Below are 24,684 nucleotides of genomic sequence, written 5' to 3'. Positions count from 1 at the left end.
AGTGTTGGTGTCACATCAGATAAACATACTACTGACCATAGTGTTGGTGTCACATCAGATAAACTTACTACTGACCATAGTGTTGGTGTCACATCAGATAAAGTTACTAAACTTATCTCGTATGGTCATTTTCCAGGAAAAGCATTTAAATGATTATTGATATGTATGCTCATTTTTTTGTTTATTAGCTTTGTTTGTTTTTTTTTTAAATTATATGCGGTGGTAAACAAAATGTGGATTTGACCTAGTATCCAAATTCATTTTATACCTGACCTGAATTACTGATTTTGGTTTCGTAAACAACATGTTTATCTCAATCTGAGTCTTGAACTTCGGAAATTCCCCATAAAATGCCAAGTCTACCTGTTGTTTGCTACATTTTTATATTATACATTTAGTAATAGACTTTTAATTATAACTACAATTTTATCTTGTAAACATCTGGAGCCTTCCAGAATTAAATTTTTCATTAGGTAATAGTTCCTTGTAGAAAAAGCTAATTGTGAACTGAGGTCAGGTATAATCTTATTACTGGAAAAATTATTTATTCTGGCTTTAAGATAATAGCAGAATCAATTGTATTATTGTTGTGTCCAGTAGTTCATTTGGGCTGGAATTTAATTATTCAAATTATTTATTCATTGGAAATACAGAGAGCTCATCAAATATAACAGTCTTGGAAATATAGACTTCAATTTATAGTTAAATTTCAAATAAAGATATATTCTTGCATTGTAGTATTATGATCAAATAAAAGACTGTTAGCACATCACCGCTACACGGGCAAGCACGGGTACATTAATAATCCAACGAGTGGATTTAATTTGAATTACCACCAAAGTTTATTAAAAACTTTAATCATTAGTACCTGTGTATGTAATATAGTATTATTTGGGATTTAATTCCCAATACCATAAGTTGCCTTTTTTATTTTTACTTTGTACTCTAGAGAAATAAATTATTTTTTGAATTTTGAAAGCTTGCGGCTTCTCAATATTTCTATTGCTTGTTTTAAGACTAAAGAGTCATAATTTGGCCGAGCAGTGACTCGAACCCACGTTGACAGAGGTGAGATACGAGTGAGAGCCACCTGATGCCCCTTAAATAGAGATATATATTCATGCCTGTGTTGCCAGGCCTTATCTAAAATCTATCCATCGATCACGGTCTTGTGTAGAAAAATGTTAGATGACGTTTCCCATTTAACAAAAAGCAGTAAGAAAATGTTGAAAGTTGTTATTTTCTAGCAGTGGCGAAAAGACCCGAGCCAGCAGTTTATTGAACTTATCTGGCATTTTCTGTCCACAAGGAATGCATTCCGATTTCTTCTTAAAAATGTACAAATTACTATAGTTCTATGTATAAAGAATACCTTCATAAATCTTTTGTTGTCCAGTCTTTATTTTTCTTTAGCCTTATTTCTTTATAGATGAGTAACACGACTTTGCATACCAATAACTCATCAGTACACCATGATTCTATACTGACTTTCGTTTGGTTATCATTTCTTGACTTTCAATGGATTGGTGGTTCTTGATTACGGTAAACCAGTCAGGGTCCTATTGGTATTCCACCGAACACATTTTGTTTTTAAACAACGTGAAAACCATTAGAAATTTTGTTATTGCTATTTCGCTTGACATTTTTAAACAACGTTAAACCCTCCAGGGCTCTACTGACATTCTACTTTACATTTTAAAATAATGTTGATGATACCTTTTGCTTAAAACAATAAAACCCCTATATCTAAAACTATATTTATCGGAAAGATGGTACTTCCTTATTTCTCGATTTATGTATTCAAAATCTGTTTTCTTTTAGTGTTTGAGACCATATTCAATCGAGTGAACCATCTTCTAAGTTTTTGAGACATTCCCATAGAACTGCGACAACTATCTTTTTACTGGGAACGTACCATTATATCGTAAAGGATATAATTGCTGTCCCTATTGCATGGATATCAAGAAATGTCTTCCAGAGATTGCAATTGTACTCAGACCGGTTCGCTTGCAATCGGACAGCTTCCTTATTTTAGATGTGCTGAATGGACTCGGACAATGTTCTTATCATATCCTTGGCTAACCTCTTTTCTCATTTCCTTTTCTTGAGATAGCTCCATCCTTCCCTCACGTAAAAAAGAAATTATTTAATTATTTTCACACCCTTTTCCAACCTTGATAATACCATTGATTCTTGACATCATTACTTACACAAATGAAATTCAGCTGGATCAGTTGAAAGCTTAACTTTGTCCTACAAGAAATCCTTTGTAATTAATGTTGTTGTTGCTGTTGTGGGGGTTTAACGCCATTTTTCAGCACACGATAGGCAATGCATGGCGGCCAGTATTAATGGTGGAGGAAGAACCCGGGAAAACCATAGGAAGACCACCAACCCACGAGAAGCTACTGGCAAGCTTTCTCACATTCCCACATTGGCCGAATCCTAGACTCGAACCCACGCAGACAGAGGTGAGATGGCAGTGATCCGTAACGGAGAGCGCTTTAGACTACTCGGTGCCCCTGTAATTAATGAGGTCTTTCTCTAGATGGTGATGATAATATAGCAATTAACTAGTTTATAACGAAACCTTGACAAGCAAAACATGGATAATAAAGTACACCGCTACGTTTCTCCAGGAGTTTTATGTATTATTATATATAACGGAATTTCGACATAACTCTATAATTTTGGGGTCCCTTGAGATGTGTTATATCCAGTGAGGGATTTTTTAGTCCTTTTTTCCCTTCACTAACCTTGTTTCGGAGGACACCCTTACTGATATTAGATGTTTTCAGAGCTCTTGTGCAGTAACTTGAACAGTTCTGTACCTATTTATGACATTACGATGACAATGTGTCAGCCTATTTAATATTTAAACTATCTCCTTAAATCTGAACGACCTGTATAATTCTCAAAATATTCCATATGACTCCACGTACATAAGAACAAACCCGTAATTTCTTATCGTATCTACACATATTTATGATAGATAAATCTTTATGTGTCGGTGAAGTTTAGATAAAACTCAATCTTCCTGCGGGTTATAACGAGCATCAGCTGGATTCAGAACAAATCACCTCAGATTTAGACCACTCGATCAAGGATGCCTACATCAAAAGCAGACGAACTTTTTTCTTCACCTTTTTTTTGTAGCCGCATATGATGATCACAGTCTCTCAGTTCAATTTGACCTTTGACACTGAACAGATTTAGCCATTTCTTGCCTTTGTATATCCTTTTTAGGCGATGGAGGGGGAGATTTGCAATATCTTTACACTTTATATTTGGTCGCATGATGAATAATTAAATTTTGTTAGATGAGATTTGTCTTCGATTTAACTTCTGTAGGGTGTTTGTCTTTGCTATTCTTGCTGTTTACTACATTTTGCTTGGCACTGTGATGCCAGGATTGACCGATTTTGTTGTTAAACGCATCCATCCATCAATCCATCCAGTCATCCATCCATCAGTACATAACTAAATACATACATCAATACAAAGCTACATACATCAATACATTCATCAATACATGCATTAATACATGCATCCATCAGCACATCCATCCATTCATCCAACCATCGATCCAACAATATATACATCCATCAATACATACATACATTCATCAATACATACATACATACATACATACATACAATGCATGCATGCATGCATACATACATATATACATACACCTATCCTTACATACATACATACATGCATATATACACACATACATACATACAAACATGGATACATACATACATACATACATACATACATCTATCCATACATACATATATACACACATACATACACCCATACATACATACATACACCCATCCTTACATACATACATACATACATACATACATACACACACACATACATACATACATACATACACACATACACACACACATACATACATACATACATACATACATACATACATACATATTCCCCAATCCCACATCACCTCCATACATACATGCATACATACATACATACATACATACATACATACATACACCTATACATACATACATACATACATACATACATACATATTCCCCAATCCCACATCACCTCCAGCTTAATTTAACTGCCCCTTATTGAGAGTTTAACGCATGAATAGAGACAGACAATAGCAACGTTTGAACTCCTGAGACCCAAAGTATACATCGAATATATGAACAATCCGACCCAAAATATATATCGGATATATGAACAATCCGACCCAATATATATATCGGATATATGAAAAATCCGACCCAATATATATATCGGATATATGAACAATCCGACCCAATATATATATATATATATATATATATATATATATATATATATATATATATATATATATATATATATATATATATCGGATATATGAATAATCCTACCAGTTGCAATAGTCAAGGAATTCTATGAGGCGCCGTAGCGGATAAAAGCTAGTCAAATCAGAACTTTGCCGTTGAAATTTTAATGTCATATGTCCAGATTTCCAATTTCACGTGTTGTATCAAAAATGATCGTCCTTAAAGTTCCATTTTCTAGGTCGAGATTTTAGATTGTGTCTGTTGAATTAGAAAGTAGTGGTTGAAAGTTATATCTTCTATAACGAGGTTTTAGATTGTGTCGTTGTTATTACACGAGGTTTTAGATTGTGTCGTTGTTATTACACGAGGTTTTAGATTGTGTCGTTGTTATTACACGAGGTTTTAGATTGTGTCGTTGTTATTACACGAGGTTTTAGATTGTGTCGTTATTATTACACCATGGCGGTGGTTGAAATTTCAATGCCATGCGTGGAGAATTCCTAATTTACGTATGTTGACAATTGCATTTCATATGTTGATTATTTAGATTTCATCTGTTGAATTACACAACGCTGGTTGAAAATTCGATGTCTAATGTCGAGTTTTTAGATTGTATCTTCTGAATTACTCGGCGGTTGTTGAAATTTTAAAGTCATATGTCGAGAGCTTCAATTTAACATGCTGAATCACATTGATTGTGCTGAAAATTCCATTTCGTATGTTGAGTTTTTAGATTGTATCTGTTGAATTACACAGCAGTGGTTAGACATTTTATTATGCTTGTCAGAATTGCTATTTATTTGGTGAAAAGATGTGTTGGTGTTAAAAATAACATTACACAGTGTCCATTTTAACAATTCAAAATAATATCGAGTATTAAGATACAACATTCGTGTATTCAATTATGAAGCGCCATTACGTTTCATACATTTACAGTTTGAAAGTTACCATTCACAGGTGGAGTATTACTATGAATTTCTTCGCCAGAAGTCGCTCTCGTGAATGGACCGCGTTATTTTTAAACAAGAAGGCTGCTTCTCGTTGCTGTGAAATTCACCAAATGAAATCTAAATACTCGCCTTATGAAATGGAACTTTTCGTCACAAACAGTTACATACAACGTGTGAATTAGGGATTCTTGACGTATGATATTGAAATTTCAACCACCGCTGTAGAATTCAAAATATACACTGTAAAACGTCAACATAGGAAATAGAACTTTAAACCACAACTGTATAAGTCAACATATAAAATCTAAAATCTCGATCTAGAAAATGGAGCTTTGAGGATACGCAATTTAATCCAACACGTGACCTTGGATTTCTCATCACATGACATCCAAATTTCAACTGCAACTTTCTTACTGGATCTGCTTTATTTTCCCCTACGGCGCCTCATAGAATTCATGTTATTCAAATCTGCTTAACATACCATATGTGCCTCCGTAATCACACGCAGCAAAGCGTCCTTCCTGCATACACAAATTCCACATATCTTTAAACCTCTCACACACGATGTTATTCTCGTGATAACGAGAACGTTCAAGTAGTGACCGACGGTTTCATTTCATTTTTATAGTTACCTTCTTCGGTAATGTCGATAAGAAACGTAAACTGTGCCGTATTGTGTGATAACACACAATCCATTTAGATGTTAGGCTTTTATAACATGGAATTAAACTGCGGAGATAACATCTTGTATTCTTTAAAATCATGTTTTATGGAGGGATTTGTTGCAGTAAACGTTCCTTTTCATCCCTATGGGAAAATAGTCACAAACTCATCCCTGCACATCCTGATGGCCAAACCATGATTGATCGAGCCAAAATTTAGATGGAATTTCTTAATTAGTTTTGTCTGAGTGTCGTCCAAATCCACGTTATTTAAACGCTTACGTAGATTCGTCTATAGTGAGTACTGTTTTTTCTTTATTACTGCATTTTATTTTAGGACCAAACGCAATGAAAAAAAATCGAAATCAAATTATCATCCCGAAGTGTCGACATCAAAAGGAATCATTCCTACATATGTTTACCATCATTTATGACGTATATATCCGTCCCTTTTAGTGTTATTGGTATTCAGATTTTAGAAACAGCAGGTTACTCTAGAACTACTTGAAAACTACCATCTGCTACTAATCCATAAGATGTTACTGACGATTCTATGGTAGCGACCATAAATCTCTTTCTAAGAAAACACCCACAAGACAAATAGAATTTGAGTGCTCTCTTTTGAGTAAATTGCTGGTAGATACTAATGCGTCCATTATTTGAGAAATATAAACTATGTTGAAATTAGTTTCGTGGCGAAGTGCTGAATAAAATCTACCACTTCCATCTGTGACGGACTAAATAACTTTCTTTGTTTCTCCTTCAAATGAGATTTAGTTTGGTCATTTTAAAATTGCATATCAGCAGACTACTATGGGGTCGCTTTTAATTTAACATCACGAAAGTTTAGGTCACCATTTAACCATACATACATTTAACACTGATTATCATAGGTATTGGACACTACGGTAACTTATCATTTTCGGGTTCTAGCACCCTTTGGTAATTAACATTAGAGATGACACTATGGCATCCATGGTGATTCAGCAAGACGGTACACAGTGAGGTTTATGAAACTTGAACAGTGTGAATCAGACGCACCGACGAACAAAAAAGGACTAGCCCTAACTTATCAATACCTGTTGTGACTAACCAAAATCTATTCAAGATACTCTGACTGACCGATAACTATTATGACTGATAAGTACATATTCTGACTCACAGAAACCTTTTGCGACAACCAAAACCTATGCCAAATGACCAACACCTATAATGTCCGATCAAACACATATTCAAATACTGTTAGGCAAATATTAAAAAAGTTTTAAAAATAGGATGGAGAAACGGAAAATGACACACCCAATTAAAGACAGTTAATAATCTTTACAACCCAACACTTACATTCACAATCCAACATCCACTCTTAAATTTGAACACCCACTCAACATTAAAAACGGATGAAGGAAAGAGGAGTTATTTGTTGGTGACTAATACATAATTACAATCAAACACCCACCATTACCACCCAATACATAGCTTTACAAACAAAACGGATGAAGGAAACGACAGCTATGTGATGATCACTCACACAAATAATTACAATTAAACACCCACTCTTACAAACAAAAAGAATGAGAAAAATTATGGAATAAGTAAAGAACACTAGCAGATTGCAGAGTGGAAAGCCATTTATTCTAAACAGACTGTACCTTGCTGGATTACCACTCCGGTGGCCTAGTGAATAGAGCGTCCGCCTCGGATGCGGGAGGTCGTGGGTTCGATCTCCGGCCGAGTCATACCAAAGACTTACAAAAATGGTACTAACAGCTGCCTCGCTTGGCGTTTAGCATTAAGATGTTAGTGTTAGGACTGGTTGGCCTGCTGTCAGGATAATGTGACTGGGTGGAGCATCATGCTACATGTCTGCGGCATGATGCACTAGTGCTAGACATCACGGTAGCCTGCCACACTGCAAACATCATAGCTATATGACTAAAAAATTGTTAAAGCTACGTTAAAATTCCAAATCACACACACACACACACACACACACACACACACCCCTTGCTGGATTATTGTGATGTTATTCAAGGACTCGGATTAAACATTGTAGAACTTTGTGATTTAACTTTCACTTGATTGCCTTGAAGAGAATAATTTTGGATATTAAAACAATTATGTTCTGTGGTGATAGAACATGGGCAAATTAGAACCTTCATTATGAATATTTACGGCTCGTTTCCAGAATACTGTCAAATTAGTAGTACTCTTAGGAAAATTTTAGGAATTCATACCATACTTTATGTTATTTTCAATTCTTTCACTTTGTTTGATTTTATATTTTTGGGAAATATATTTATAATTTGGAATATAGAATGTTTGTTGGCTTTTAACCTTTTTTGCCTTCGTAGTTTAAGTCCTTAGACGAATCACAATACATTTACAAACATATAGGAAAGAAATGGGAGTGCATACATTTATTGGCATACAATACAAACACACATGCAATCACATTCACACATTAACACTGATGGTAACGGCATTTACTCCATGTTTTTGAATACAAAAGACATAGTTATTGACACACCAAATACAAATAAACGATGCGCCGAAAATATAAGAGCTGGAAATAATAAATGGTATTATGTTTCATGAATACTCGGTGGCCATGAAAAGGATCGTTGCTTTAAACCCCACTTCACAGGTCTCCCTCTCTCTCGCAACAACTCTTGTATCTGCCTGAATAGGTCCCCATTTTAAGTACTTTAATAATTTTGATTATAAACTTGTACATTTGCAACATTGTTGGCGAGAAAGTAAGGAAAAACGTACCCCAAAGAACTTACATGCATCTCCAAATTGTCCAAAAAAATCATATCAAAGAAAAATATTTCTATAAGCTCTTCAAAAACGTTTTGTTTACGTATCAAGCTTAAATAGTGTAAACGTAAATATTCACATATACTGCAAGAAAAGGTCTTGCGTATAATTCAATTTTCTGTTCATATGGTGACATAACTTTAACCTTTTAAGGACTAAAGTTAATGCTCAAAATATAATTTCTTTGACTGTTCTTAAAAACATAAATTATCTGCAGTAATGCCGGACTCTGACTAAGAGGGTGCACATGGTCGTTTGTAAATTCTCTCAGTCAGCATATTCGCTGGATTGAAATGAAAATAATCTTCACGTGCCTCACCACCAGTCCTCACGCGCTACACTATCACTTTGTAATCCTCACGCGCTACACTATCACTTTGTAATCCTCATGTGCTGCACTATCACTTTCTGTGATGATCCTAGCTCTTTCGGTCCAGGTGATAATGGTGATAGTGGTGATAATGGTGATAATGGTGATAGTGGTGATAATGGTGATAGTGGTGATAGAGGTGATAATGGTGATAGTGGTGATAATGGTGATAATGGTGATAGTGGTGATAATGGTGATAATGGTGATAATGTATTTCTGCTCGATTATCTCGTTTCATGACGTCTGTCTGTCATAGTATATCATTTTATTCCATTAAATTCTCTAACTATATAGGCACGTTCATTAAACAGTTACAGTATTCAACGCAACTTGTTGATTTATAAAAACAAGTATTTGTTGTTAAGTGTGTATATGTGCGTAGGGTAAGGATGAACTCACGCAATTCCTAAGGTTTTTAATTCATTAATTCTTTCATCCATTCATCCATTAATATACGAAACAGCGACATTTAATGTACGATGCACAATGACAACATTCTTTGCCGTTGTTGGAAGAAAAAGAAATAACTGTTGCTGGTCATTCCATGAAAAATATATGTAATGTAACGCCGAATTTAGAAATTGTGGACTGGTTCTGTTTTTTGTGGGTTTTTATAAACAAATTTGCCATATTGTAACAATCTTGTTGTTGCATTCCCCTAAAGTCCCGGAAAAGCACAAGAGAAAAGAATATACTACTGAACTGTATCTAACATTATAGTTGTATATATGATTAAATGTATAATATATTTTGTTTCTCAACATTGTTTTGGATCTAACTATCGTCAAAGGTAAGCCTAAATCAAGCGCTGATTCATCCACTACAAACTCGAATACACCAAATCACAATAAGGTTTGTTTTTCTAGTGAATATTACACACTCGATATTATTGTTATCATGGGCGTTTTGGGTGGTGTTGGTGGGGGTGTTGAGGTGTTAGGTGTTTGTGCGATAACTTGTTACTAAGATTTTGCAAATTAAAAAGCAATGTATATATGCCATCTTCCCTAGCTTGTGTGTTTAATGAAATGTTTTCTCTGTTAGTCCATTTTTCTACATTTAGAATTAGTTGATAGATTTTATCAGTGTACTGTACATAGCTCCCTGATTTATGCAGAATAAAAAAAATTGAAAAGCGTACATGCAAATAAGTAAATAAATAAATAAATAAATAAATAAATAAATAATAAATAAATAAATAAATAAATAAATAAATAAATAAATAAATAAATAAATAAATTTATTATATTTGTACAAGGCTTTAGCGAAACGTTAACCTTTAAAGAATTCTTTGCATGATATATGAAGACAAAGCCTTAATTGCCTTGGACCGTTTGCAGGAACGAACGTTTTGAAGAGTCATTCTTTAACAATAAATAATGCCATAAATTTCCAGCACTTGCATCTTTCATTTCAAATCTTTGGCAGAATATTGTGCTGTAGATCGTGTAGAAATCATGTAGAAATCAGCGTTTCTACTAGTCACATCTTTGGCAGAATATTGTGCTGTAGATCGTGTACAAATCATGTAGAAATCATGTAGAAATCAGCGTTTCTACTAGTCACATCTTTGGCAGAATATTGTGCTGTAGATCGTGTACAAATCATGTAGAAATCATGTAGAAATCAGCGTTTCTACTAGTCACATCTGTGGCAGAATATTGTGCTGTAGATCGTGTACAAATCACGTAGAAATCATGTAGAAATCAGCGTTTCTACTAGTCACGTCTTTGGCAGAATATTGTGCTGTAGATCGTGTACAAATCATGTAGAAATCTTTGGCAGAATATTGTGCTGTAGATCATGTAGAAATCAATAAGTATACATTTATATTTGAAGGTTAGATTCTCATTTCATTTTCAAACTTTGCCATTCTTTTCCTCTTCATATGGAAGAAGAAGTAACCTCTCGCATTTGTTTAATATAAATACACCTTGGTTTACTTTGATTTTGTTATTTGACAATTCATGAATAATATAATTTTTATAAGAGACTTGGGTGGCCTAAAAGGAGTCGTTTTGGAAATGTCTAAAGGGAATTGTGTATTTCCATTAATACCTCTAAATGCCTCAGTCCTTTCCTTCGTGCGTGTCTGTCTGCCGCATTCTGACGGATCGATGCAAAACATGCAATTTAGAAATCAGCACACCAATTGGCTTCACCGAAAAAATGACGCGCTACAGTTTCAAGTCTTCAAAACTAGTTTCAATGCAATGAAGAGCTAAATAAAGTGACGTTTATGACCAGTCATTTTCGACCAATCAAAAATATTAAATGAATCTTACTCAGCTCTTGGAACTGGTGATAATCCGTTTGGGAAATTTTGAACGTACTGAGCAACATACAATTCTTGATTCAAGAGAAAAAATAATGGGTGAATCGGGATTCAGTGACCTTTGGACAGGTCGATGGGATGCTAATGAATTAATGAATGAAGGAAAAGAGCAAGAAGAACAGATGCGGTAAGAACGGTATCAGCCAGACATATTAATGCCTAAAGTTGAGATTTCGAACAGTGAGACTAATAAGATATACTTTTCACCGCACCGCCAATATATGGGAGCCGCATCGATGGGCAGTTATTTCCTTTAATTAAATAGCACGGAATCGCGTGCAAACTAACGAGATTTGCATGCAAGAAGGCGACACAGGACTTAAATCCAAAATAGTGCTTGGTTATGTGTTCTGGCTATGGAACCCTTCTCAGGACGTGTCAAAATTAAAATCAGCTCTACTCAGGACGTGTCAACATTAAAATCAGCCTTTCTCAGGACGTATCAACATTAAAAACAGCCCTTCTCAGGACGTGTCAACATTAAAAACAACCCGTCTCAGGACGTGTCAACATAAAAAAACAGCCCATCTCAAGACTAAACCAGTTGTTCTTTTCAGGGTCAATCCGTATTCTAGAAACAGAATACTAATTATTTGTTGCCTACATCCGTGTTTTGTTTTCATTTTCATTTGTCTATATTTTTTTGCGTTTATGTCGTTCTTTGCTTGCAATTAAATCGTAAATGTGCAATTGTATGCGTTTGTATTTTTGAAGATCACTTCCCTTCTTATCGGTGTGTGTGTGTGTGTGTGTGTGTGTGTGTGCGTGTGTGTTGGCTTTGAAGAGCGTGTGTTAGTGATTCTATTCTGTTATAACATACGCTTTGCTCTCTTCCGGTTCTTTGCAAGTGCGTGGGTGTTGCATTACAAATAGGTGTGTTTATTACTAAAACATAGCTCCCATTTCCTGCATAAATTTTTATGTGCGGTGGTTTGTTTTGAAGAACATTTGTTAGTGATCATTACATATCCTCTAGCTTCCTTCATTGGTTTTGTTGGTAAGGGAGGGTGATAGATTGTAATTATGTGTATTAATGACTCCTTTCCTGCACCCATTGGTTTGTCAGAATGTGTTTTGGATTGTTAAGGTGGGTGTTGAATGTTAAGGGTATGAGAGCTATCTACGGTTAGGCGTGTGTTTGTCTGTTTCTCCATTCTGTTTCATGTTTGCTGTTTAAAAGTACATGAGACCTTTAACCTAATTTAGTACTTGTAAATTTTGTACAAAGTTTATACAATGTTGCAGTTGCGTTTGTGGAATAATGTCAATATTTATATTGCTCTATAAGTAATATAATCGGAATTTGTTTATATATAGATGCCAAATAGGTTTTGGTCAGCCACAATAGGTTTTGGTCAGCCACAATAGGTGTTGGTTAGGCCGGCTGAATGTTTCTCTCTCTTTAGCTTTTACTGGCCCCTTTCTTTTATTTAAGTTTCACAACCCTTAGACTATCCCATGACCTTAAATTCCCAATGAGAATCATGGTGTTAAATAAAATGTTAATTTTCCATAAAGTTTGGGGGCAGGCATAAACCGTTAATACTTCAACTTCCATACTGCCCCATACCGTCTCATACAAGTTAAAATCTTTAGATTCCCATAACCCAAAATTTCCATTATGTTAAATTTTCGTAGAGCCCATAGTAGACCACAAAGTTTCCATAACCCCAGTATGACCCTCTATACTACTGATAATAAGAACACCCACTGTGAAATTTAAGGAATAAACCATACATTTACCATAAGTATACATATATGGGTCCAGTACGAGTCGTTAGATCCCAGCATTAAGATTATAGGCTAGATTTTCGGTCATATCGTGTTGTTTTTTTTTTAAAATAAAAATATTTATTTTATCCAATACAATGCTGGAAAAGCAAGAATACATGTCACATCGCAAAATAAAAATTAAAAAACTTAATTTAGAACGTCGAACGATTTCGATGTGCATGTAGGTACACGTTACACTATAAAATAAATGCATTATATGTATTTCATACTAAACAGAATATTGATTACTAATTAAGATTTGTGAGAATTAACGGTCAGATAGATCCACATCATGGATATCTGCGTTATTCAGTGTTGACAATTACTCTTAAGCCGAACTCACTCATTTGAATGTAACGTTTGATAATTACTCTCAAGCCGAACTCAGTCATTTGAATGTAACGTTTGATAATTACTCTCAAGCCGAACTCAGTCATTTGAATGTAACGTATGATGTATCAGGCAAGTTAATTCTTTTGGACTTTCTTCTGCCTAAACACGTTATAAAAAGTAGCTGCAAGCATCTATTGACCAATGGAACTGGTCAGGCATCAGCTGTAGTTTCATACATTAGAAGAAAGAAGGAATTTAATTGAACACATTTCATGGAAAAATGGAGGGATGGGTGGGCAGATGGATGGATGGACGGAACAATTATACGTTACTATAGAAAAACTGATATTTATGAAAAAGAAAACCTCATTATATAAAATTTTAAGAAGTAAGAGCTTCAATTTGAGAATATCGGAAATAAGGTTACAGTGTATATAGATAACGCAAAATGAAAGTTTTCTTCAAATTCATAAATTCGTTAAAATCGAAAAAAATAAATAAATCTTTATTTATATATTCAAACCGATGGGTTAAAAGGTATTATACACTGGACGGCACAGTATTTAAAATATTGCCCTAGAAGGGATTAATTATTGATCTGCGTACAATATAACATATTTAGGTGGTTTTATATCAAAGACCTAAAACAAACTTGTTTGCCACAGTATTTTATAAAAAATACCAGCTATTAGTTCATATACAAACCATCTTGACAACTCAAACTCCTATAATAGATATACCCAATTTCATGAGTGGAACCTGCTGTAAAGATATACCCAACTTCTAGAGTGAAACCTGCTATAAAGATATACCCAACGTCTAGAGAGGAACCCGCTATGAAGATATACCCAACTTCATCAGAAGAACCTGCTGTAAAGATATATCCAGCTTCATGAGTGGAACCTGCTGTAAAGATATGCCCAACTTCATGAGTAGAACCTGCTGTAAAGATATACCCAACATCATGAGTGGAACCTGCTGTAAAGATACATCCAACTTCATAAGTGGAACCTGCTGTAAAGATATACCTAACTTCATGAGTTGAACCTGCAGTAAAGGTATACCCAACTTCTAGAGTGGAACCTGTTGTAAAGATATAACCAACGTCATGAGTGGAACCTGCTGTAAAGATATACCCAACCTCTAGAGTGGAACCTGCTGTAAAGATATACCCAACTTCATGAGTGGAAACTGCTGTAAAGATATACCCAACTTCTAGAGTGGAACCTGCTGTAAGGATATACACAACTTCTAGAGTAGAACCTAATATAAAGATATACCGAGCTTCGTGCGTGGGAACATCATTGGTGTAAACTTGAATCGAATGTTAAACAAAAGTGCTTGTATACATATTGTAACCATAGAGACTGCAATGACATGCGCATGCATGTAAACGTTCTATGCCATGGACGAGTGGCAGTCAGTCTATGTGTGTATGTATGTGTCCTCCATGCCATGGATGAGTGGTTGTGAGCCAATGTGTGTATGTATGCAGACGTTGAATGCCATGGATGAGTGGATATGAATCAATGTGTGTATGCATGCAGACGTTGAATGCCATTGATGTGTGGATGTGAGTCTATGTGTGTCTGTATGCAGACGTTCAATGCCATGGATGTGTTGATGTGAGTCTATGTGTGTCTGTATGCAGACGTTCAATGCCATGGATGTGAAGATGTGAGTCTATGTGTGTATGTATGTAGACGTTCAGTGCCATGGATATGTGGATGTGAATGTATGTGTGTCTGTATGCAAACATTCTAAGTCTTGGATGTGTGGATGTAGTCCATGTGTTCATATATGTAGACGTTCAATGCCAGTATGTGTGGATGTGAGTCTATATGTGTATGTATGCAGACGTTGAATGCCATGGATGTGTGGATGTGAGTCTATGTGTGTATGCATGTAGACGTTCAGTGCAATGGCTGTCTGGATGTGTGTTTTTGTGTGTATGTTGGCAGACATTCAATGCCATAGAAGTATGGATGTGAGTCTATGTGTGTATGTACATAGACGATCAGTGCCATGGATGTCTGGATGTGAGTCTATGTGTGTATGTATGTAGACGTTCAGTGCCATAGATGTGTGGATGTGATTCTATGTGTGTATGTGCCCTCATTGTGAGAAACTGGCTGATGAGTTTCACTGTATTTTATCTGTACATATTTTCAAGAGGGAAAGAGACGAATTTTATATCAGAACATGCTTAGGAAAGTAGCCAACGTGAACGTTTAAACCCTAGTGAGCAGCACATACACCTTTGTGTTGAGTGGATTAAAAAGTTATGTATGTATGTATGTATGTATGTATGTATGTATGTATGTATGTATGTATGTACTTTGAGCAAGTGACAATAAACGTTTGGCTTTTCCCAGAAGGATGAACTCTTGACCTCCATCCGGGAATCTGTTTTGCGTTGTAGTTAGACTTATTATTATTGTTTTGAGAAGGAATTCCCATTAATGCCTTAACACTTGAGAAGTCAAGTTGTTTTATATTGTGTCAATTTTGAGCTAGTTATTTTCTTTTCTTCAAATTATTTTTAAGAAAAATCATTCTGTTCTCTGGAAATACTAGTGCTCTAAATTAATTCTTGTCCAAGGACATTTATCCAAATTTATACAGGATTCAAAAGACTGGAATAATATTTTCTGTGATTCAACACGAGACTGGTGACAATGCAGCTCTTCACAGGTTACAACTGACGTCATCGTCTTTTATTTTGGATTTCATGGGGACTCGAACTCAGATTCATTTAGGACTTTTAAAAAACAGGACTTCTATTTTTTAATCCTTTAATTAATTTTTGATTTGATTCGTAAAACCTTGAGATCTTTATCTCATTTCTACCTTGTTTTTTCTAGGGAAATACAGTTTTTGTTAAATTTACAAAGCTTGTTGTCTCCACTTTTTTCTTGTTACTTTCTGTAAGAGCCTAAACACGTAACAAAAAAATTGTGGTGATCGTCCTTAGGATATATGAAGTTTGGCTAAAATGTTTCAGAAAACTTTGTTGTTTGAAATTTAAGTTTCCGTAGTTTTTCACATTTTTAAAAACCCAAGTATTATTTCATATCTTAAAAATCTTTAGTGAAATCAACACGCTTGTTCTTTTACAAAAATGGAGATCCTTCTTTCAAATACAACCCAAGAGTAGTTGGATCGTTTGAAAAAAGATGAATTGATTCAACTTGCTAGAAAATATGATCTGTCTGAGGCAAAAGATTCTTTAACGAAACAATAAATAAAAAGTCTTTTGGTTCAGTATTTGGTGGAAAAGAATGTTTTGGATAAAGGTGTTTTGGTTTCAATCAGTAAATCTGATAAGACTCTGGCATAAAAGTAAAGGAATTCAAATTAAAATACAAGATGGAAGTAGAGTTAAGAAAGCTGAAACTTCCGAAAGATAAAGAAGAAAAACAAATGCAGTTGTAACTGGAGAAAGCGAAAGAACAAATGCTATTGGAAAAAGAGAAGGAACAAATGTTATTACAGAAAATACAAATGCAAATGCAATTAGATAAGGAAGAAAGAGAGAGAGACAGACAGACAGACTGAGAAAGACAAAATGAGGTAACGAAAAGAACAAATGCAGTTACAAAAGAACAAATGAAGTTACAGAAAGAAGAGAAACAGATGGAGATGCCAATGCAAATGCCAATGCAACGATAGAAGGAAAAGAGTGAATATCAATTTAGATAAAAGAAATAGAACTGGCAAGCACAATGCACGTTCCCACTTCGCATACAAATTCAAGTTTTGAAGTTACTGAAAATTTTAGGTTAGTGCCCTCTTTTAGAAAAAAAAGTAGACAAATATTTTCCTTGTTTTGTAAAAGTTGATGAAAAGTTGAAATGGCCAAGGGAGCATTGGACTCAATTATTACAGTGAGCACTTTTTGACAAAGCCCGAGATATATATGCATCCCTGTCAGTACAGGCTATGATCTGGATAAAGAATGCATTTTATAGGGTTATGAGTTAGTCCCTGAGGCTCATCCGCAAAAAATCAGGAACTATAAAAAAGAAGCTGGACAAACTCGTGTTTTGCTAGAGAAAAAGAGAAATTATTTGATAGGTGATACTTAGCCAAGAAAGTTGATCAAGAATATGAAAATCTCAGGCAACTTTTATTACTTTAAGATTTCAAAAACTGTGTCCCTAGTGACATTAAAACTCATCTGGATGTGCATTAGATCGAAACTTTGGAAAATGCGTCTCGTACTGCTGATGAGTATTCTTCAGCTCATAATGCTTCTCTTGTAAAAAAAAATGGCTTCCACTCGGCAGTCCTCTGGTAGAAAAGTATTTCTGCCTAATACAAGCCCTAAGACATCTCAATCTGGCACAACTTTAAGAAATCAAGCTTCTGATAAGCTTGATCAAAAATCCTTACCTCTTCATACGTGTACTTATTGTCAGAAGAAAGGACACGTTATTGAACAATAAGCATCAGAAATAAGACAGACTTATTCCAAGGCTATCTCTGAAGTCCATGTGCCTATTAATAATGAGCAACTGATACAATTATTGGGTATGGCTGGATACTATCGGAAATTTTGTTCCAAGTTTTCGATAGTTGGTGAACCAATGACAAATGTATTGAGCAAGAAAACCGTTTCATTGGACTGACAAATGTCGTGAGGTTTTGATAAGTTAAAAGACATACTTAAGAGAGCACCAGTTCTTACAGCTCCAAAGTTCAGATAATCATTTAAGCTGTCTGTTGATGCAACTGATGTTGGGGTTGGAACATTATTGATTCAAGAACATAAAAATGGTGTTGATCATTCAGTGTGCTATTTTTCTAAGAACTTAAATAAGCACCAAAGGAATTATTCAACAATCGAGAAGGAATGTTTGCTTTGATATTGGCCTTACAACGTTTTGAAGTTTACATTAGTTCAGCACCTTCTTCGATTATTGTGTTTAGTGATCACAACCCCTTACTTTCATCGGCAAGATAAAGAATAAATATCCCTTTCCCTTAATGTGCCTGATGTCAATATTATATTCGTGTTGTTACAGGAATATTATATTGACATCAGGCACATTAAGGGAAAAGTTAATTTAATAGCAGATGCACTTTCCCGTGTATAGACATTTATGATTTCATGTATACTGTCTATGATTCATAAGAGTTCTTCTTAAGTTATTATTTTAAACCTCATATAAAATTAATCTATGCTAAAAAAGAAAGCTTTATTATATAAATCTTTCTTTTTCCTTTATCGGGGAAGTGTTATGTAGATTTGATTTAATTTATATTTGATTCAATTTAATTGTTTGTTTGTTAGTTTTAATTTTTTTGGTTGCATTACATGCTATTGTAAGGTAACTTCGTTTACTGGATTCGATATTGTTTAGTATAGAGTTCAGTTCTGACTATTTTTTATATTTTTGACGTAAACAACGTTATAGAAACATTGTATCTAATGCTGACCTAGTTCCTGACCTTGATTCAAAACCAGTAAGGGGACTGGTAAACAATTATTTAATTTGTTAAAAATATTATTTCTCAGAGTAAGATTCATAAAGTGGCATCGAGGCCATACTTTGAGTACGTGACAAATAGCCTGTGTTTATTGTTACAAACTTTTGGTTTACCCAGAAGGATGAACTCTTGATCTCCATCCGGGAATCTGTTTGCATTGTAGTTACGACTTATTATTAATGTTCTGAGAAGGAATTGTCATTAGTGCCTTAACACTTGAGGAGTCAGATTGGTTTATGTTGTGTCCAGTTTTGGGCTAATTATTCTTTTTTCTTCAAATTCTTTTTATGAAAAGTGATTCTGTTCCCTGGAAATACTAATGCTCTAAATTAATTCTTGGCCAAGGACATTCATCAAAAGTTATACAGGATTAAAAAAAATAGAATAATATTTTCTGTGATTCTACAAGTGACTGTTGACACTGTAACACTTCACAGGTTACAACTGACGTAATCGTCTTCCATTTTGGATTTCATGGGGACTCCAACTCAGATCCATTTAGGATTTTTTAATAATATGACTTAGAATTTTTTAATTCTTGGATTATTTTGGATTTGACTCGTAAAACCTTAAGCTTTTTTCTCATTTTTGTCTTGTTTTTCTAGAGAAATAAATTATTTGTTAAATTTTACAAGGCTTTTTGTCTTCATTTTTCTCTTGTTACTTTCTGTTGTTGTTGTGGTTGTTGTTGTGGGGTTTAACGCCATTTTTCAGCACATGATAGGCTTTGCATGGCGGCCAGTATTAATGGTGGAGGAAGAACCCGGGAAAACCCCGGTAAGAACCACCAACCACCGACCAACGTGAAGCTACTGGCAAGCTTTCTCACATACCCACATTGGCCGAATCCCAGACTCGAACCCACTAAGAGCCTAGACACGAAAGTATGTCTGTATGTATGTATGTATGTACGTATGCATGTATGTATACTCAATTTCTTTCTCCGTTAACTTTATATTGTCAGAATTGTTTAATATGTTTCCATATTACACGACCTCAGACTGCACAAAAAGTGTATCTAAAATAGTGTATTAAGAACTAATTTGTGAATTCACTAAAATTATGATTCTAACTTTCAATTGTTAGAAGACCAAACCAAAAATTCTTTTTAAAATAAATGTCAAGCGCAAGACGAAGTTCAAAGTCACAGGACGGTGCTATGTGCGCATTAATAGTGTATACTGATTAATCTATGTTGGTATATTTATTTTGAAATAGAGTATAAATTAATTTACTTTGTTTCTTGTAGTGTATTCATTTAGTATTACGCCTGAGGTAAGTATATTGTGAATATCTTACTGCATTTGAAAATAAGATCTCTGATTTTTTTACTAATGCTGCAATCACATGGTCGTCTAGTAAAAAAAAAAAATTTCATTCATATTTTCCCATACAAATACAGGAACCTATAAATGCGTATGCATGTATTTCTGCACATATGCTTATGTATTAGGATGAATCGACGGATCTAATGATGCGTTTAGATGGGTGTTTTCGGTGAGAGAAATTCCTTTTTAACTTTTTAATGTTTCCATTTTAAGTTACATTTGTAATGCAGTGTATTTAATTAACCCATTCAATAATTAAATAAAACAATTTCAAACATAAGAAATAAGCATTTGTAATCATAAAACCTTATGTGCGTGCGTGAGACACAGAGTGATGTTTATGGAACTTCATTGAAGACAATAACCGTATCAAAGTGTCTGATAAGTTAAGCGCGATTCACACACAATCTTCTTTCTGCAGATGATTATGGATAATAAATTGTTTAATATACATTAAAGGAGAGAGAGAGAGAGAGAGAGAGACAGAGAGAGAGAGAGAGACAGAGAGAGACAGAGAGAGAGACAGAGACAGAGAGAGAGACAGAGAGAGAGAGACAGAGACAGAGAGAGACAGAGAGACAGAGACAGAGAGAGAGAGAGACAGAGAGAGAGAGACAGAGAGAGAGAGAGAGAGAGACAGAGAGAGAGACAGAGAGAGACAGAGAGAGAGACAGAGACAGAGAGACAGAGACAGAGACAGAGAGAGACAGAGAGAGAGAGAGAGAGACAGAGAGAGACAGAGAGAGAGAGACAGAGAGAGACAGAGAGAGAGACAGAGAGAGAGACAGAGAGAATTATGTATACAATATAAACTGTTAAACAATTAAGACACTGAGGCAATAGCACTGTATATCCCATATAAACATATTCTACACAAGATAGTCCCCAATGCAACAACATCGTATATACCCACATAACATTTATGCTAAATAATATAAACATCGAGGCAACAGCACTATACATACCATAAAAACGTGTACTAAATAAGACTGACACCGAGGCAACCGCACTACACATACCATATAAACCTATGCTAAATAAGATAGACACCGAGGCAACAACACGGTACATACCACACAAACGTGTACTAAAGCCAGATAGACACCGAGGCAACAACACTGTACATACCATATAAACGTATGCTAAATAAGATAGACGCCGAGGCAACAACACTGTACAAACCATATAAAAATGTGCTAAATTAGATAGACACCGAGGTAACAGCAATGTAGATACCATATAAAAATGTGCTGAATAAGATAGACACCGAGGCAACAACACTGTACATACCATATAACATGTGTTAAACTAGATAGACATCGAGGCAACAGCACTGTAGATACCATATAAAAATGTGTTGAATAAGATAGACACCGCGGCAACAGCACTGTAGATTCCATATAAAATGTGATAAATAAGATAGACACCGAGGCAACAGCACTGTAGATACCATATAAAACTGTGCTGAATAAGATAGACGCAATAGCATAATAAACAAGATATAGTTCGAATGCTAATTTTATAGCTAAATTATGTTCCCTCTTGCATACGGATGAAAACAGATTATTCAAATATATTCTATTTTCGCATTTATAATTTATAGAGAAGTAAAAAGACAAATAGGGTACACAGGTGATTCGGTACTTTTCATATTGAAGATATCAAAGTAGGTCTTTATCGTGAAAATCCTGAATACAAAACTAAATAGATTTAAATCAACATATTTCAAGTAGATAATAAAATACTGATGACTTCGGAGGAGTTTTTATGGTGCATGACTAAGAAGTCTCGTACCTGGTATTATTTAGGTATAACTCACTTTAAACACGCGTTTGCCATGTGTAAGGCAGCCCGTAGAATAATTAATGAGTTTAGTATTTAATAAATCTAATAGAATGCACATGTTGCAAAGTTGTGAATGGGGTCCCTCCTGTAGCTAGGAGAAGTGCGGCGAGAGCAAAGACTGCCCCTCCATTTTACCATCGGATGAATATTCAGAAAGGTCCAACCCCTGAAAACAAATAAATTCTAAAAAGACAATCTTTCACGAGGAATATGCTCCTGTATTTATTCACATCTTTAAAGAAATCGAGTGTACGTGAGATATCTTGGCAGCATATCTGAATGGCATTTCAACCCTTAAAACAAAATTAACTGTGTTGTTTGCAGGTTATGTCCACACAACCCATGAAGTATACTTTACTTATGTATTCCAATTGAAATGTCTATTTTTAATAAAAATCGTGATATAAACAATTGATTGTAAAAATACGTATAATTACTTACCTGCGCAGTTGTTAGTGATGACTTTAGGAAAGCACCAGCAATGACCAGGCATAAAGTCACTAGTAACATATCCTTGGAGATGATTTCCATGAAAACGGTCACTTTCTGCAAGCGGATACGGAACAAGAAAACTGTTTAGTGCAAGGTGAAAAGCTTTAATTCTAAAACAGTGGTTTTAAGGAATGTAATCTAGCATCGATTTTTCGTAATGACAGTTAAAACAGCTCGATGAAGTCTTTTTTTCTTCTTCTGTCGCTCGGAAATTAAGTGCCTGATGTGAGCAATGTACCAAATTAACTCTAAGTCCCTCTTTAATTAATGCGTTGATACTGTTGAAGCTGTAGAACGGATCCTGCTGTAAAAATCCAGTATGGAGATGCAGCTATGGACACGCCGAAATTAAGAGCATGGAATAATTTAAAATCCCTCTGGGACTTCCTTTAATCTTTTCCTTTGGAAATCTCAATTTTTGTGAAATTCTACGGGTTTCTCTTGGTAGAGGATATAATATTTTTCTAAAAATAGTCTGCAAGATTTCGGGACTACGTTTTAATCCTTCTTTTCAAACTTCTGTACATGAAAGGAAATCAACTTCCGTAAATTCTCTCAGAACAATAGATAACAATACGTCCAATGACTTTCAGTACAAACGATCATAAAAGAATTTAGCATCGATATTCTGACTCTGAGTTCAAAAGTCTATTTGCTCCTTTCTTACTTCCCCGAAAACTAGAATCGGAAATACAAAACGCAAAAGCACTGTAATCCCCACGAAACCAAATTTCTTTTCCGTTTACTTTGATGCTGATGATCGAACTGGGAACTGAAACATCACCTTATCGTGTCCATTATGGAATAAAGAAAGAAAAAAATCAATGATAAAGAACGTGTGCAAAGACGATACAATAAGACAAGGAGTGTTGACTATGTCTGTTCTGTGTAATTTATATTCACAAATTCACACGCTAAATCCTAGATAGTAAAAGGAATATCTTGAAGTTAGGTTTTCTCCTGTATACATCTAAATGAATTGCGGTTCCACAATTAAATTTCTTTTTCCGTTTCAGAACTAATTCCTGATTACATATTGCAGAGAAAGCGGAAAATGTCATTTATTCCTCAAACGTGAAATGACAGCAAATGCTACAAGCGTAAGACTGGTAATAGCCAATCAATTAGAAGCAAACACCTGGACATGCAAATTTACTTTTAACGGCCAGGTCACGTTCTTTACAGGTGTTATAAACGCCACACATCTCAGAGAAAAATAGGGTGGAAAACACGTGTTCATATTGTAAGTCACGTTCGAAAGTTTAAAATTCAGCCTTTATATTTCAGTCCGTGACATTCTCGAATTGAAAGGGATACATTTTCTTATTAGAAACAAATATCTCACATTTCTTAATATTTACGGCTCTGCTGTGTATCGTTCTCTAAAGGTCCAATAATCTTTTAAAATATCCATATCAATGGATACAGCCCTTTGTTCCTCATTAAAGTGGATTTGACACCTCCTTTGGGAAAAGCAAGCCAACAATAGAACCGCTACACAAAGAATAACGGGTCCTGAGTAAGTACCGATTCAAATATAAACTTTCCAATGCGTCTTTCTTCTCACGTCGTCTGTCAATGGCTCGGCATTTTCTCTGTCCTTATGAAATGTTGTACTTCGTATTTAAAGACCCTTCATAACGTTTTAGGCGCACGAGGCATCTGACATCTCGCTTAATTATACCGTGGGCCTATACTAAATCAATTATCGCGTCCTATCAAATAAAATCGATTGCAAATGCCGACAGAATTTAACGGCTAATAACTACCAATAAAAGCATGCCTATACACTCTATCACCTTAGCGGGCGAATTGCCACATAAAAAAAAAAAAAAACCTGTGCTACAAGAAAAATTCACACGGAAGAGATAAAATAGAATGTTTTTAGTCAATTAACCGCTCCAATTAAACTAGATTCAAAGTATACTGTAGAGCAAGTATCTTCGCGGAGAATGAATTTT

At 34.9% G+C, this 24,684-nt stretch overlaps 1 protein-coding gene across 1 annotated transcript in view; it reads right to left on the bottom strand.

Moving 5' to 3' along the window:
- Positions 1-24,477, bottom strand: part of LOC149777729 (CCN family member 1-like) — a 51,228-nt gene extending 26,751 nt beyond the window's left edge. Inside the window, exon 1 of the mRNA XM_089938776.1 lies at positions 22,673-24,477. Within this exon, the coding sequence (XP_089794902.1) occupies positions 22,673-22,762 (90 nt within the window). The 5' untranslated portion in view covers positions 22,763-24,477. The remainder of the gene's footprint in view (positions 1-22,672) is intronic.
- Positions 24,478-24,684: the final 207 nt, after the last annotated feature.

The sequence above is a fragment of the Sinohyriopsis cumingii genome, chromosome 17 (assembly GCF_028554795.1).
Source record: "Sinohyriopsis cumingii isolate HCF-2022 chromosome 17, ASM2855479v2, whole genome shotgun sequence".
In the NCBI taxonomy this organism is placed as follows: domain Eukaryota; kingdom Metazoa; phylum Mollusca; class Bivalvia; order Unionida; family Unionidae; genus Sinohyriopsis; species Sinohyriopsis cumingii.
The sequence above is the reverse complement of the archived record's forward strand: the minus strand, read 5'-3'. Positions and strand labels throughout refer to the sequence as shown.